Here is a 15,925-nt window from a genome sequence, read left to right on the forward strand (position 1 = left end):
GCTTGACAACCGAGGTTCAAAGTTAACTTGATTGACTGATTGAAAACTTTATTAACAGATTGCAGAATGGGTACAATACAGTACGGCTCAATACACACAATTGTTAAGGGGATGCAGACCAGAGAAAGACTTTCGTCTTGTTTACATCAGGGTCCCCCATTTTCAATTCATCATAACATATGACATACAGATAGACAGTACTGCTACATCTATACATTTCACATCTATCTATCTATACACTTCACAACATACTTCGGTTTTTTTCTTTCACTGCCCAACCCAGTCCAACCCAGCATCTTTCACTGCCCAGTTCAGCCCAACCCAGTCCAGAATAGATCCCTCTTTCATGTTAATATGTGTTATGCTAATATTGTGAAGAGTAGAGACTGTTATTAATGTTTTATGCTAATAAATATTTTAAAGAGTAGAGACACGGTGTGATTATTACTATGATTGAAAATCAATTTAGACGAAGACATACAAAGAAGTTATTATCACAATTAGCGATTTTTTTTGGCTGGTAAAAAATCAGTTTGTCTGGGAAAAAAAATCAGATACTCGCCAGTTGGCTGGTAAGCCAAAAAGTTAGTTTCCTCCCCTGGTCTAACAGCCTACCTGACAGCCTACCTGACAGCCTACCTGACAGTCTAACAGCCTACCTAACAGCCTACCTGACAGTCTAACAGTCTAACAGCCTACCTGACAGTCTAACAGCCTACCTGACAGCCTACCTGACAGTCTAACAGCCTACCTAACAGCCTACCTGACAGTCTAACAGTCTAACAGCCTACCTGACAGTCTAACAGCCTACCTGACAGCCTACCTGACAGTCTAACAGTCTAACAGCCTACCTGACAGCCTACCTGACAGTCTAACAGTCTAACAGCCTACCTGACAGTCTAACAGCCTACCTGACAGCCTACCTGACAGTCTAACAGCCTACCTGACAGCCTACCTGACAGTCTAACAGTCTAACGGCCTACCTGACAGCCTACCTGACAGTCTAACAGCCGACCTGACAGCCTACCTGACAGTCTAACAGTCTACCTGACAGCCTACCTGACAGTCTAGCAGCCTACCTGACAGTCTAACAGCCTACCTGACAGCCTACCTGACAGTCTAGCAGCCTACCTGACAGTCTAACAGCCTACCTGACAGCCTACCTGACAGTCTAACAGCCTACCTGACAGCCTACCTGACAGTCTAACAGCCTATCTGACAGCCTACCTGACAGCCTACCTGACAGTCTAACAGCCTACCTGACAGCCTACCTGACAGCCTACCTGACAGCCTACCTGACAGTCTAACAGCCTACCTGACAGTCTAACAGCCTACCTGACAGCCTACCTGACAGCCTACCTGACAGCCTACCTAACAGCCTACCTGACAGTCTAACAGCCTACCTGACAGCCTACCTGACAGTCTAACAGCCTACCTGACAGCCTACTGTACCTGACAGTCTAACAGCCTACCTGACAGCCTACCTGACAGCCTACCTGACAGTCTAACAGCCTACCTGACAGCCTACCTAACAGCCTACCTGACAGTCTAACAGCCTATCTGACAGCCTACCTGACAGTCTAACAGTCTAACAGCCTACCTGACAGCCTACCTGACAGCCTACCTGACAGTCTAACAGCCTACCTGACAGCCTACCTGACAGTCTAACAGTCTAACAGCCTACCTGACAGCCTACCTGACAGTCTAACAGCCTACCTGACAGCCTACCTGACAGTCTTTCACCATGAATAGGGCTGATGGCTGCGGGTCCACAAGCCACTTGATATCAAGCGAGCGAGGGCCAAGCTGAATTCATCAGTCAGCGCCCTGTGGCTGCATAATCCCAATCTCCATAATTACTGTCTCTCTCCTCCTCATCCTCCTTCTCTTCTCCTCTTCCTCTCCTTCTCCCCCTCCTTTTCCTCTTCCTCTTCCTCTCCTCTCCCTTATTCAGCCATCTCTCTGTGAAACTGTACGTTCTCTCATGTTACCTAAGGGTTCTTCTTCTCTGAGTGAACCCGGTGCACTCAGCTTGATCTTAATGCGCTGTGATCTCCCACTTTGGAGTGGAATGCAGATTTGACAAGCGCTCGCCAATGCAAAAAGACTAATCAGCGAACTCAGAGTTCCTGTCCATAGGACTCTCTCTCTCTCTCTCTCTCTCTCTCTCTCTCTCTCTCTCTCTCTCTCTCTCTCTCCCCCCGCCCCCCCCGTCCTCTGCATCGGAGTGAGATCTGACAGAGATGATTCAGCATGTGTGAATCTGAAGGTCAGATCCAATCGGAATGCCACACACTCACAACTGGCTAACCTGGCACTTTAAACTACTATCTCAAAAGAGCCAAATGTCATGTTTTATAAGTATATTCACATATATTCTCTCTCTCTCTCTCTCTCTCTCTCTCTCTCTCTCTCTCTCTCTCTCTCTCTCTCTCTCTCTCTCTCTCTCTCTCTCTCTATCTCCCCCCCTCTCTCTCTCCCCCTCCCCCCTCTCTCCCCCCCTCTCTCTCTCCCTATCTCTCTCCCCCCCTCTCTCTCTCTCTACCCCCCCTCTCCCTCTCCCCCCCCCTCTCTCTCTCTCTCTCCCTCTCCCCCCCTCTCTCTCTCTCTCTCCCTCTCCCCCCCCTCTCTCTCTCTCTCTCTCTCTACCCCCCCTCTCTCTCTCTCTCTCTCCCTCTCCCCCCCCTCTCTCTCTCTCTCTCCCTCTCCCCCCCCCTCTCTCTCTCTCTCTCTACCCCCCTCTCTCTCTCTCTCTCCCTCTCCCTCCACCCCCCCTCAGGGTTCTCCGTGCCTCAGTCCAACAGGACGTTCCCTGGGTTCCCCATCATGCCGTCTCACCAGCACCACCACCACCACCACGCCGACCCGCCTGGTGGCTTCCTGCCGCTGCTCTCCTACCACCACGGCTTCCAGCCCTCCCCCCTCTGCGGCGGGCCCGGCACCGGGGGCCTCACCGCGGCCAGTCTCAGCGGCAGCCTGGGCGCCGGCTCGGCCCTGAAGACCGGCTCCAGTCTGCTGGAGAGCAGTGCATTGTGGGACGTGGCGTACGGAGCACGACCGATGAGTATGGGAGCTCACCTTTCACAGGGGTCACGGGGTCACGGGGTCACAGGGGTACCAGTCTAGCCACGCAGGTACACATAGACACAGTGGTTAGGCATGTAACATATTGGCTTTTTTACCGATATCCGATACACCGATATTGTCCAACTCTTAATTTCCGATATACCGATATATGCAGGGTTTCCCCCCCCAAAAAAAGTTAATAATTTCAAGTAATTCACATTGCATATCTCTTGTTGTGGAATTAACACATGCATACTTTTGACAATAAATAAAATAAGAATTTGTTTTTACTTGCTTGCCTGGGTAAATAAAGGTTAAATAAATGTAAAAAAAAATTTAAAATTTAAACCGATACAGATCATTTCCGATATTACATTTGAATGCCAATATCGGACATCCCTAATAGTGGTTAAAGGGGAATTCCACCTAACTAGCCACGCAGGTACAGATAGACACAGTGGTTAAAGGGGAATTCCATCTAAAGTTTACTTTCAAGTAGACATGTACCCTATTTAGCAGTAAGTAACAATGTGTAATTAGTCAACTTGCCTGGATGACGAGACTTTAGATTTAATAAAAACATGGTGTTGTGTTCCAGGTCCTGACCTGATGAAGGAACACCTGAGAGAGATCCGCGGTCTGAGACAGAGACTGGAGGACTCCATCCAGACCAACGACAGACTGAGGAACCAGCTGGAGGACAGACTGGCCAACATCAGCAGAGAGAAAGGTAGAGACTGACACACACACACACACACACACACACACACACACAGACACACACACACACACAGACACACACACAGACACACGCACACAAGGAGTTTTTCTTCAAGATTCAGAAATAATGCACGGTGATTGATTGAATGATTTTATTAACAGATTGCAGAATGGGTACAATACAGTACGGCTCAATACACACAATTGTTAAGGGGATGCAGACCAGAGAAAGACTTTCGTCTTGTTTACATCAGGGTCCCCCATTTTCAATTCATAATGAATTGTAAGTAAGGGTGCAACTTGCTCTGTGCAATCCATTCTTTGTGGATCTAGCCCTTAGTCTAATACGTCACTAAGCTTCTTATTGAAGCTCATTCTTATCAATACTGCAATACATTTACTTTTCTATCCTATTGTCTTCCTATTCTTCTTCCCACTCATTTCTCTCGTTGCCCACTCTCTCTTTTCATCCTCCCCATCTTTTCCCATCTCTCCTCCTCTCCCTCCCTCTCTCTCTTCTTCCTCCTCCTATCACTCTCATCCTATCACTCTCCTCCTCTCCCTCCCTCGATCTCCTCCTCCTCCTCCTCTCACTCTTCTTCCTCCTCCTCCTCCTCCTCCTCCTCCTCCTCCTCCTCTCCTCCTCCTCCTCATCTCACTCTCTCTCCTTCCTCTCCCTCCCTCCCTCCCTCTCTCTTCTCCTCCTCCTCCTCCTCTACCTCTCTCTATCTTCTTCCTCCTCCTCCTCCTCCTCCTCCTCCTCCTCCTCCTCCTCCTCTCTCTCCTCCTCCTCTCACTCTCTCTCTCTTCTCCTCCTTCTCCTCCTCTCCCTCTCTCTCTCTCTCCTCCTCCTCTCCCTCTTTCTCTCCTCCTCCTCCTCCTCTCCCTCTCTCTCCTCCTCCTCCTCTCCCTCTCTCTCCTCCTCTCCCTCTCCCTCCCTCTCTCTCCTCCTCCTCTCCATCTCCATCCCTCTCTCTCTCCTCCTCCTCCTCCTCCTCCTCCTCCTCCTCCTCCTCCTCTCCCTCTCTCTCCTCCTCCTCTCCCTCTCTCTCCTCCTCCTCTCCCTCTCCCTCCCTCTCTCTCCTCCTCCTCCTCTCCCTCTCCCTCCCTCCCTCCCTCCCTCCCTCTCTCTTCTTCCTCCTCCTCCTCTCCTCATCACTCTCTCTTCTTCCTCCTCCTCTTCCTCCTCCTCTCCTCCTCCTCCTCTCACTCTCTCTCCTCCTCCTCCTCTCCATCTCTCCTCTCTCTCTTCCTCATCTCCCTCTCTCTCTCTCTTCTTCCTCCTCCTCCTCTCCTCATCACTCTCTTTCTCCTCCTCTCCTCATCCTCTCCCGCTCTCTCTCTTCTTCCTCCTCCTCCTCCTCCTCCTCCTCCTCTTCCTCCTCCTCCTCCTCTCCTCCTGTCTCCAGCTGCTCCCACTAACATCTACATCCAGGGTCTGGACTCCGCGGGTCAGCTGTCTGGTGAGATCCGGCTGCTGAAAGAGGAGAACCTCAGCCTCCTCAGCCAACTCCAGCAGGCCAACAGAGGTACCAGTTATACTGTTCACACACAGCAGAGTCTGCTCAGACCATGCAATGCAACAGTGACAGCTGGTTTAGCATTCTTAGTTCCTTCCATCATTGAGTCCCTCATACGAAGAACCGTATAAGCACGTTTTAGGTTTTCAGAGGAACAATGTTTACTTTATTATCTAAATATAGTCATTTAGAGTGTTATGTTCATTCATAGTGAAAGACAGAGGTTAAGTACTTTATCTAAAGATGGTAAGTTAGAGTGTTGTGTTAATTCATAGTTAAAGACAGTGGAGGTTGAGTACTTTATTCTCTAAAGATGGTACGTTAGAGTGTTGTGTTCATTCATAGTTAAAGACAGTAGAGGTTGAGTACTTTATTATCTAAAGATGGTAAGTTATAGTGTTGTGTTCATTCATAGTTAAATACAGTAGAGGTACTTTATTATCTAAATATGGTAAGTTAGAGTGTTGTGTTCATTCCTAGTTAAATACAGTAGAGGTACTTTATTATTATAAAGATGGTAAGTTAGAGTGTCATGTTCATTCATAGTTAAAGACAGTAGAGGTTGAGTACTTTATTATCTAAAGATGGTAAGTTAGAGTGTCATGTTCATTCATAGTTAAAGACAGTAGAGGTAGAGTACTTTAGTATCTAAAGATGGTAAGTTAGAGTGTTGTGTTCATTCCTAGTTAAAGTACTTTATTGTCTAAAGATGGTAAGTTAGAGTGTTGTGTTCATTCCTAGTTAAAGACAGTAGAGGTTGAGTACTTTATTATATAAAGATGGTAAGTTAGAGTGTTGTGTTTATTCCTAGTTAAAGACAGAAGAGGTTGTGTACTTTATTATATAAAGATGGTAAGTTAGAGTGTTGTGTTCATTCATAGTTAAAGACAGTAGAGGTTGAGTACTTTATTCTCTAAAGATGGTAAGTTAGAGTGTTGTGTTTATTCCTAGTTAAAGACAGTAGAGGTTGAGTACTTTATTATATAAAGATGGTGAGTTGTTAGAGTGCTGTGTTCATTCATAGTTAAAGACAGTAGAGGTTGAGTACTTTAGTATCTAAAGATAGTAAGTTAGAGTGTTGTGTTCACTCATAGTTAAAGACAGTAGAGGTTGAGTACTTTATTATCTAAAGATGGTAAGTTAGAGTGTTGTGTTCATTCCTAGTTAAAGACAGTAGAGGTTGAGTACTTTATTATCTAAAGATGGTAAGTTAGTGGTGTGTTTATTCCTAGTTAAAGACAGTAGAGGTTGAGTACTTTATTATCTAAAGATGCTAAGTTAGAGTGTTGCGTTCATTCATAGTTAAAGACAGTAGAGGTTGAGTACTTTATTCTCTAAAGATGGTAAGTTAGTGTAGTGTTCATCCATAGTTAAAGACAGTAGAGGTTGAGTACTTTATTATCTAAAGATGGTAAGTTAGAGTGTTGTGTTCATTCCTAGTTAAAGACAGTAGAGGTTGAGTACTTTATTATCTAAAGATGGTAAGTTAGAGTGTTGTGTTCATTCCTAGTAATACAGTACAGGTTGAGTACTTTATTATCTAAAGATGGTACGTTAGAGTGTTGTGTTCATTCCTAGTTAAAGACAGTAGAGGTTGAGTACTTTATTATCTAAATATGGTAAGTTAGAGTGCTGTGTTCATTCATAGTTAAAGACAGTAGAGGTTGAGTACTTTAGTATCTAAAGATAGTAAGTTAGAGTGTTGTGTTCACTCATAGTTAAAGACAGTAGAGGTTGAGTACTTTAGTATCTAAAGATAGTAAGTTAGAGTGTTGTGTTCACTCATAGTTAAAGACAGTAGAGGTTGAGTACTTTATTATCTAAAGATGGTAAGTTAGAGTGTTGTGTTCATTCATAGTTAAAGACAGTAGAGGTTGAGTACTTTATTATCTAAAGATGGTAAGTTAGAGTGTTGTGTTCACTCATAGTTAAAGACAGTAGAGGTTGAGTACTTTATCTAAAGATGCTAAGTTAGAGTGTTGCGTTCATTCATAGTTAAAGACAGTAGAGGTTGAGTACTTTATTCTCTAAAGATGGTAAGTTAGTGTAGTGTTCATCCATAGTTAAAGACAGTAGAGGTTGAGTACTTTAGTATCTAAAGATGGTAAGTTAGAGTGGTGTGTTCATTCATAGTTAAAGTACTTTATTGTCTAAAGATGGTAAGTTAGAGTGTTGTGTTTATTCCTAGTTAAATACAGAAGAGGTTGTGTACTTTATTATATAAAGATGGTAAGTTAGAGTGTTGTGTTCATCCATAGTTAAAGACAGTAGAGGTTGAGTACTTTATTATCTAAAGATGGTAAGTTAGAGTGTTGTGTTCATTCCTAGTTAAAGACAGTAGAGGTTGAGTACTTTATTATCTAAAGATGGTAAGTTAGAGTGTTGTGTTCATTCCTAGTTAAATACAGTACAGGTTGAGTACTTTATTATCTAAAGATGGTACGTTAGAGTGTTGTGTTCATTCCTAGTTAAAGACAGTAGAGGTTGAGTACTTTATTATCTAAATATGGTAAGTTAGAGTGCTGTGTTCATTTATAGTTAAAGACAGTAGAGGTTGAGTACTTTAGTATCTAAAGATAGTAAGTTAGAGTGTTGTGTTCACTCATAGTTAAAGACAGTAGAGGTTGAGTACTTTAGTATCTAAAGATAGTAAGTTAGAGTGTTGTGTTCACTCATAGTTAAAGACAGTAGAGGTTGAGTACTTTATTATCTAAAGATGGTAAGTTAGAGTGTCATGTTCATTCATAGTTAAAGACAGTAGAGGTTGAGTACTTTATTATCTAAAGATGGTAAGTTAGAGTGTCATGTTCATTCATAGTTAAAGACAGTAGAGGTTGAGTACTTTATTATCTAAAGATGGTAAATTAGAGTGTTGTGTTCATTCATAGTTAAAGACAGTAGAGGTTGAGTACTTTATTATATAAAGATGGTAAGTTAGAGTGTTGTGTTCATCCATAGTTAAAGACAGTAGAGGTTGAGTACTTTATTATCTAAAGATGGTAAGTTAGAGTGTTGTGTTCATTCCTAGTTAAAGACAGTAGAGGTTGAGTACTTTATTATCTAAAGATGGTAAGTTAGAGTGTTGTGTTCATTCCTAGTTAAATACAGTACAGGTTGAGTACTTTATTATCTAAAGATGGTACGTTAGAGTGTTGTGTTCATTCCTAGTTAAAGACAGTAGAGGTTGAGTACTTTATTATCTAAATATGGTAAGTTAGAGTGCTGTGTTCATTTATAGTTAAAGACAGTAGAGGTTGAGTACTTTAGTATCTAAAGATAGTAAGTTAGAGTGTTGTGTTCACTCATAGTTAAAGACAGTAGAGGTTGAGTACTTTAGTATCTAAAGATAGTAAGTTAGAGTGTTGTGTTCACTCATAGTTAAAGACAGTAGAGGTTGAGTACTTTATTATCTAAAGATGGTAAGTTAGAGTGTCATGTTCATTCATAGTTAAAGACAGTAGAGGTTGAGTACTTTATTATCTAAAGATGGTAAGTTAGAGTGTCATGTTCATTCATAGTTAAAGACAGTAGAGGTTGAGTACTTTATTATCTAAAGATGGTAAATTAGAGTGTTGTGTTCATTCATAGTTAAAGACAGTAGAGGTTGAGTACTTTATTATCTAAAGATGGTAAGTTAGAGTGTTGTGTTCATTCATAGTTAAAGACAGTAGAGGTTGAGTACTTTATTATCTAAAGATGGTAAGTTAGAGTGTTGCGTTCATTCATAGTTAAAGACAGTAGAGGTTGAGTACTTTATTATGTAAAGATGGTAAGTTAGAGTGTTGTGTTCATTCATAGTTAAATACAGTAGAGGTTGAGTACTTTATTATCTAAAGATGGTAAGTTAGTGTAGTGTTCATCCATAGTTAAAGACAGTAGAGGTTGAGTACTTTATTATCTAAAAAGTTAGAGTGTTGTGTTTATTCCTAGTTAAAGACAGAAGAGGTTGAGTACTTTATTATCCAAATATGGTAAGTTAGAGTGTTGTGTTCACTCATAGTTAAAGACAGTACAGGTTGAGTACTTTATTATATAAAGATGGTAAGTTAGAGTGTTGTGTTCATTCCTAGTTAAAGACAGAAGAGGTTGAATACTTTATTATCTAAAGATGGTAAGTTAGAGTGTTGTGTTCACTCATAGTTAAAGACAGTACAGGTTGAGTACTTTATTATATAAAGATGGTAAGTTAGAGTGTTGTGTTCATTCCTAGTTAAAGACAGAAGAGGTTGAATACTTTATTATCTAAAGATGGTAACTTAGAGTGTTGTGTTCACTCATAGTTAAAGACAGTACATGTTGAGTACTTTATTCTCTAAAGATGGTACTAATATAATTTTGCCTGTCCCTCGCAGACGGCAGTAAGGAGGCGGAGCAGCTGCGCGAGACGGTCCTATTGGGGCGGGCCAGGCAGAAGGAGGCGGAGCTAGAGGCGGAGAAGTGGGCGGAGCAGAGCAGGAGGCTGCAGACCGAGGCTCAGTCTCACAGCCAGGAGGTGTCGCTACTCAAACAGGACCGACAGAAGAACCAAGAGGACGTCAACAGGTGTGTGTGTGTGTGTGTGTGTTTGTGTTTGTGTGTGTGTGTGTGTGTGTGTGTGTGTGTGTGTGTGTGTGTGTGTGTGTGTGTGTGTGTGTGTGTGTGTGTGTGTGTGTGTGTGTGTGTGTGTGTGTGTGTGTGTGTGTGTGTGTGTGTGTGTGTGTGTGTGTGTGTGTGTGTGTGTGAGAGCAGGTATGTGTACTAACACATGTCTCTGTCTTCAGGCTCCAACATGAAGTGAGTGTTCTGCAGCAGCAGCTGTGTGAGAGCAGAGGTCTGCTCCAGTCTCTACAGTGTGAACTCCTCATGTACCACAGACACACTGGTAAGACTGGCATCGCTATAGCAACACAGACACACTGGTAAGACTGGCATCGCTATAGCAACACAGACACACTGGTAAGACTGGCATCGCTATAGCAACACAGACACACTGGTAAGACTGGCATCGCTATAGCAACACACACACTCTGGTAAGACTGGCATCGCTATAGCAACACAGACACCCTGGTAAGACTGGCATCGCTATAGCAACACAGACACCCTGGTAAGACTGGCATCGCTATAGCAACACAGACACCCTGGTAAGACTGGCATCGCTATAGCAACACAGACACACACTCTCTGGTAAGACTGTCATCACTATAGCAACACAGACACCCTGGTAAGACTGGCATCGCTATAGCAAAACAGACACACTCTCTGGTAAGACTGGCATCGCTATAGCAACACAGACACACTCTCTGGTAAGACTGTCATCGCTATAGCAACACAGACACACTCTCTGGTAAGACTGTCATCGCTATAGCAACACAGACACACTCTCTGGTAAGACTGGCATCGCTATAGCAACACAGACACACTCTCTGGTAAGACTGTCATCGCTATAGCAACACAGACACACTCTCTGGTAAGACTGTCATCGCTATAGCAACACAGACACACTCTCTGGTAAGACTGTCATCGCTATAGCAACACAGACACACTCTGGTAAGACTGTCATCACTATAGCAACACAGACACACTCTCTGGTAAGACTGTCATCGCTATAGCAACACAGACAGACTCTGGTAAGACTGTCATCACTATAGCAACACAGACACACTCTCTGGTAAGACTGTCATCACTATAGCAACACAGACACACACTCTGGTAAGACTGTCATCACTATAGCAACACAGACACACTCTCTGGTAAGACTGTCATCACTATAGCAACACAGACACACTCTCTGGTAAGACTGTCATCGCTATAGCAACACAGACACACTCTCTGGTAAGACTGTCATCGCTATAGCAACACAGACACACTCTCTGGTAAGACTGTCATCGCTATAGCAACACAGACACACTCTCTGGTAAGACTGTCATCGCTATAGCAACACAGACACACTCTCTGGTAAGACTGTCATCACTATAGCAACACAGACACACTCTCTGGTAAGACTGTCATCACTATAGCAACACAGACACTCTCTGGTAAGACTGTCATCGCTATAGCAACACAGACACACTCTCTGGTAAGACTGTCATCACTATAGCAACACAGACACACTCTCTGGTAAGACTGTCATCGCTATAGCAACACAGACACACTCTCTGGTAAGACTGTCATCACTATAGCAACACAGACACACACTCTCTGGTAAGACTGTCATCACTATAGCAACACAGACACACTCTCTGGTAAGACTGTCATCACTATAGCAACACAGACACACTCTCTGGTAAGACTGTCATCGCTATAGCAACACAGACACACACTCTCTGGTAAGACTGTCATCGCTATAGCAACACAGACACACACACTCTGGTAAGACTGTCATCACTATAGCAACACAGAGACACTCTCTGGTAAGACTGTCATCACTATAGCAACACAGACACACTCTCTGGTAAGACTGTCATCACTATAGCAACACAGACACACACTCTGGTAAGACTGTCATCACTATAGCAACACAGACACACTCTCTGGTAAGACTGTCATCACTATAGCAACACAGACACACACTCTCTGGTAAGACTGTCATCACTATAGCAACACAGACACACACTCTCTGGTAAGACTGTCATCACTATAGCAACACAGACACTCTCTCTGGTAAGACTGTCATCACTATAGCAACACAGACACACACTCTGGTAAGACTGTCATCACTATAGCAACACAGACACACTCTCTGGTAAGACTGTCATCACTATAGCAACACAGACACACACTCTGGTAAGACTGTCATCACTATAGCAACACAGACACACACTCTCTGGTAAGACTGTCATCACTATAGCAACACAGACACAGACTCTCTGGTAAGACTGTCATCGCTATAGCAACACAGACACAGACTCTCTGGTAAGACTGTCATATACCTTTTCAGTGGAATTCTGTTGCTATGGGAACAGCTTGGGCACAAGTGTATTTCCTGTCCGATATTGGTGTCAACAAACACTGCAGCAGGAGATAAACTTGGGCCCATTTAGAATGTTTATGTTGTCAAGTCTCTAAAGGTCTATATAGCAACACACTGCTTAATAACTTAATAATGAAACAATATTTCCAGTCAAAATGTTAAATGTTGGCTAAATCAATGTTTTTGTTTACTCAGGGGACAGCTCTGTGACCTTTGACCCCAGAGATCTCCAGGTTCAACTGGAGCACCGTCTGACTGTACAGAGTGACACACGGCCTCACGCCAAGAGACAGCTGTTTAATGGTCAGTTTATCATATTCACGCCAAGAGACAGCTCTTTAATGCTCAGTTTATTATCATGGGGATATATAAAACCCATGTTCTTGATATGTTCTCTGATACACTGGCCAACATGTCAGGTTAACGTCGCCCAAGGTGATGTCTCTATGTTCCTGTACTAGAGGCCTTGCACGGAATGTTTGTTTAGTTTCAACTTTAAATCAGTGCAATCAAACATTTCATCAGACAGTTAAAAGACCCTGTTGCTCAAAAACGTCAACGCATGTGGTCTCAATAGATTAATTAATACAGCCATTGTCCTTTCTCTCTCTTGTCCACAGACAACGTCCCCTCTCCTCCTGTGAGAGACACTGATCTCTTCAGTCCCGCTGGGCCTCTCTCTCCTACCCTGGGATCACAGCAGTCTGAGGCTGGTGAGGCCTTGACTCATGTAGCTGCTTTAATGCCACGATACAGTGTCATGTTGTGTAAGAACACAATGTAGAAGGGTCATAGATTCAGATTCAGATTTCTTTATTGTCACTTATTTCAGTACTTTACAGCAAGAACAGTGAAATTCTATGTATTGTGGTCCTCGACCATAGCAGCTTCTATCTTAATAATAAGATAGATTCTTAATAATAAAATAAGATAAAAATACAATACATTTAGCATAGAATAAAATAAGGTGACTAAAATAAAGATTACTATACAGTTCTAAAAGTGTGCAGTGCAGATAAAATGAGATAAAAATACAATAAATTTAGCATAGAATAAAATAAGATGACTAAAATAAAGATGACTATATACAGTTCTAAAAGTGTGTATCAGGATGTATATATTACTATAAATTTGAAATAACAAAGATGGCTATGTAGAGTTCCAAAAAAAAGTATGTGTGTAATGAGTAATGTGCAAGTAATTTTAGCAGTGCAAAATGCACTGCAAAATGCAATGTGCAATATGGTTAGACTAATTGTTAGTGTTATTGATCAAGCATTCAGCAGACCTACTGTAGGACAGGTGCATAGACTTAGTCTTATTGATCAAGCATTCAGCAGACCCAGGCCTAGTCTTATTGATCAATCATTCAGCAGACCCAGGACTAGTCTTATTGATCAAGCTTTCAGCAGACCTAGGACTAGTCTTATTGATCAAGCATTCAGCGGACCCAGGACTAGTCTTATTGATCAAGCTTTCAGCGGACCCAGGACTAGTCTTATTGATCAAGCTTTCAGCAGACCCAGGACTGTTCAAGTCTAGACATGAGTGAAAACAAACATGTTTCTAAACATTTGAGATACATTTCTATACTTGACTCTCTTCTCCCACCCTCCTATCTCTCCTCTCCTCTTTCTCTGCTCCTCTCTGCCCTTTCCTTTCTCTCTTCTCTCTCCTCTCATCTCCTCTCTCTCCTCTCTTTCTCCTCTCCTCTTTCTCCTCTCTCTCCTCTCCGCCCTTTCCTTTCTCTCTTCTCTCTGCCCTCTCCTCTCTGCCCTCTCCTCTCTCTCCTCTCTGCCCTCTCCTCTCCTCTCTCTCCTCTCTGCCCTCTTCTCTCTGCCCTCTCCTCTCTGCTCTCTCCTCTCTCTCCTCTCTGCCCTCTCCTCTCTCTCCTCTGCACTATCCTCTCTCTCTCTATCTCCTCTCTGGCCTCTCCTCTCCTCTCTCCTCTCTCTCCTCTCTGCCCTCTCCTCTCTCTCCTCTGCACTATCCTCTCTCTCTCTATCTCCTCTCTGCCCTCTCCTCTCCTCTCTCTCCTCTCTGCCCTCTCCTCTCTCTCCTCTCCTCTCTCTCCTTTCTGCACTCTCCTCTCCTCTCTCTCCTCTCCTCTCCTCTCTTTCCTCTATCTCCTCTTCTCTTTCTCCTCTCTGCCCTCTCCTCTCTCTCTTCTCTACTCTCTCCTTTTCAGCGGTACTAGCTACTTTGCAGGGCCAGGCCCCAGATGGCTCCTTTGCCAACCGGCATGGCCGCCATGCGGTGGGACACATCGATGATTTCAAGGCCCTACAGCAGCAGATCCTGGAAGGCAGCGATCTGGTTCGCAAGATGGAGACTGCCATCCACTCATCCTCCTCATCCTCCTCCTCATCCTCCAATAGCCCCGCTCTGAGGGACCTCAGCCTGGAGCAGGTGAGAGAGAGCAGGGCTTACAGCAACACTTACTATCTGTTCCACAATTGTCCTGGCACTGTCGCAAACTACCTGTTTATTTGTACCAAACTGAAGGAGAACCGTCCAAAATCACATACACAAATTTGGACTTTTTTGATCTACCGTTTTGAGAGACTGTCCCTACATCTGTTTTCTACGGTCCCACGTCCGCAGGACAGGTGGACACTCTTAGTTTTGAGTCCTGGGTGTGAGAGAGGTCAAGGTTGCAACAGTAACTTAAATGTTCCAGAGTAAGGTTTGTGACCTGGAGGTTGCCGGTTTGAATACCTGGATTGGCTTTGGGATATCTGGGCAAGATAAATTAATGAGTAACATTTCTCCTGTAAAAGCTATTATCAAATTGCACTAGAGCAAGGCACCAGCTGCTCCAGAAATGGCTGGAATAACCTACCTTTACTCACATGAGTTGTATTAATCTGTTATGGGCGGTTGGGATTTGTGTTTTGTGTTTTTAGTAAAGTTGCTCAATAACAGCAGTAGATACAACGTTTCGACCGACCCTTTCCGGTCTTTTTCAAGTATGAATACAACACAAAAATTGACATATTTTTATACAGGAAGTGAAATAGATTAGATATCAGCCCCACCTGGTGATCAAGGGCGGTCCCAAGACTTGCATGATTTATACATTTTATACATGATTAAGTAACAATTTATCTTTTCATTTGACATTTTTTAGAAGGAGATTTTTTTGAGAAATATATATATATTAAACACAGTATTAGACATCATTTAAAGATAGGCAGCAGTGTGTAATGTACTTTCTTTGGACCAGGTCCAGGTCCTAGCCCCTGAAAACACAAACAAAAACAAAAACGAAAAAACAAAGTCTATCTATTGACTGTCTCCCTCTATAAGTTAAATGTTCAAATAAGGTCAAATCTAATGTCAAAGTCCTCATTGAGTCCTGTTGGTGCCATAGTTTTAAGATAATGGTACCAATGATACCCCACACGGGGATCTAATACAGTCTCTTATAAGGGGACCTTACAGCTTAACAGGTTAAGAGGATAATATGTATTTATTTGTTATTTATTTCTCTCTCTCAGTCTCTAGACCCAGGTTTTGACGGGAAGCTGCTGTCCAACACAAAGACCCTGCATCAGATCCTGGATGAATCCAGCTCTCTGCTCAGAATGTTCTGGAGAGCTGCTCTGCCCTGCAGCACCGAGGACTGCACCCCTCACAGCAGCAACCAGGTCAGAACCACCGCGAGGAA

At 43.3% G+C, this 15,925-nt stretch overlaps 1 protein-coding gene across 1 annotated transcript in view; it reads left to right on the plus strand.

Moving 5' to 3' along the window:
* pde4dip (phosphodiesterase 4D interacting protein) overlaps nucleotides 1-15,925 on the plus strand; it is a 133,171-nt gene that overhangs the window by 89,967 nt on the left and 27,279 nt on the right. The window contains exons 23-31 of the mRNA XM_084308348.1: nucleotides 2,780-3,064; nucleotides 3,665-3,796; nucleotides 5,196-5,315; nucleotides 9,659-9,848; nucleotides 10,067-10,167; nucleotides 12,451-12,558; nucleotides 12,876-12,968; nucleotides 14,444-14,664; nucleotides 15,756-15,905. Coding sequence (XP_084164474.1) covers nucleotides 2,780-3,064; nucleotides 3,665-3,796; nucleotides 5,196-5,315; nucleotides 9,659-9,848; nucleotides 10,067-10,167; nucleotides 12,451-12,558; nucleotides 12,876-12,968; nucleotides 14,444-14,664; nucleotides 15,756-15,905 — 1,400 coding nt within the window. The remainder of the gene's footprint in view (nucleotides 1-2,779; nucleotides 3,065-3,664; nucleotides 3,797-5,195; nucleotides 5,316-9,658; nucleotides 9,849-10,066; nucleotides 10,168-12,450; nucleotides 12,559-12,875; nucleotides 12,969-14,443; nucleotides 14,665-15,755; nucleotides 15,906-15,925) is intronic.

Source organism: Notolepis coatsorum, assembly GCF_963971535.1.
Source record: "Notolepis coatsorum genome assembly, chromosome: 2".
NCBI classification, from domain to species: domain Eukaryota; kingdom Metazoa; phylum Chordata; class Actinopteri; order Aulopiformes; family Paralepididae; genus Notolepis; species Notolepis coatsorum.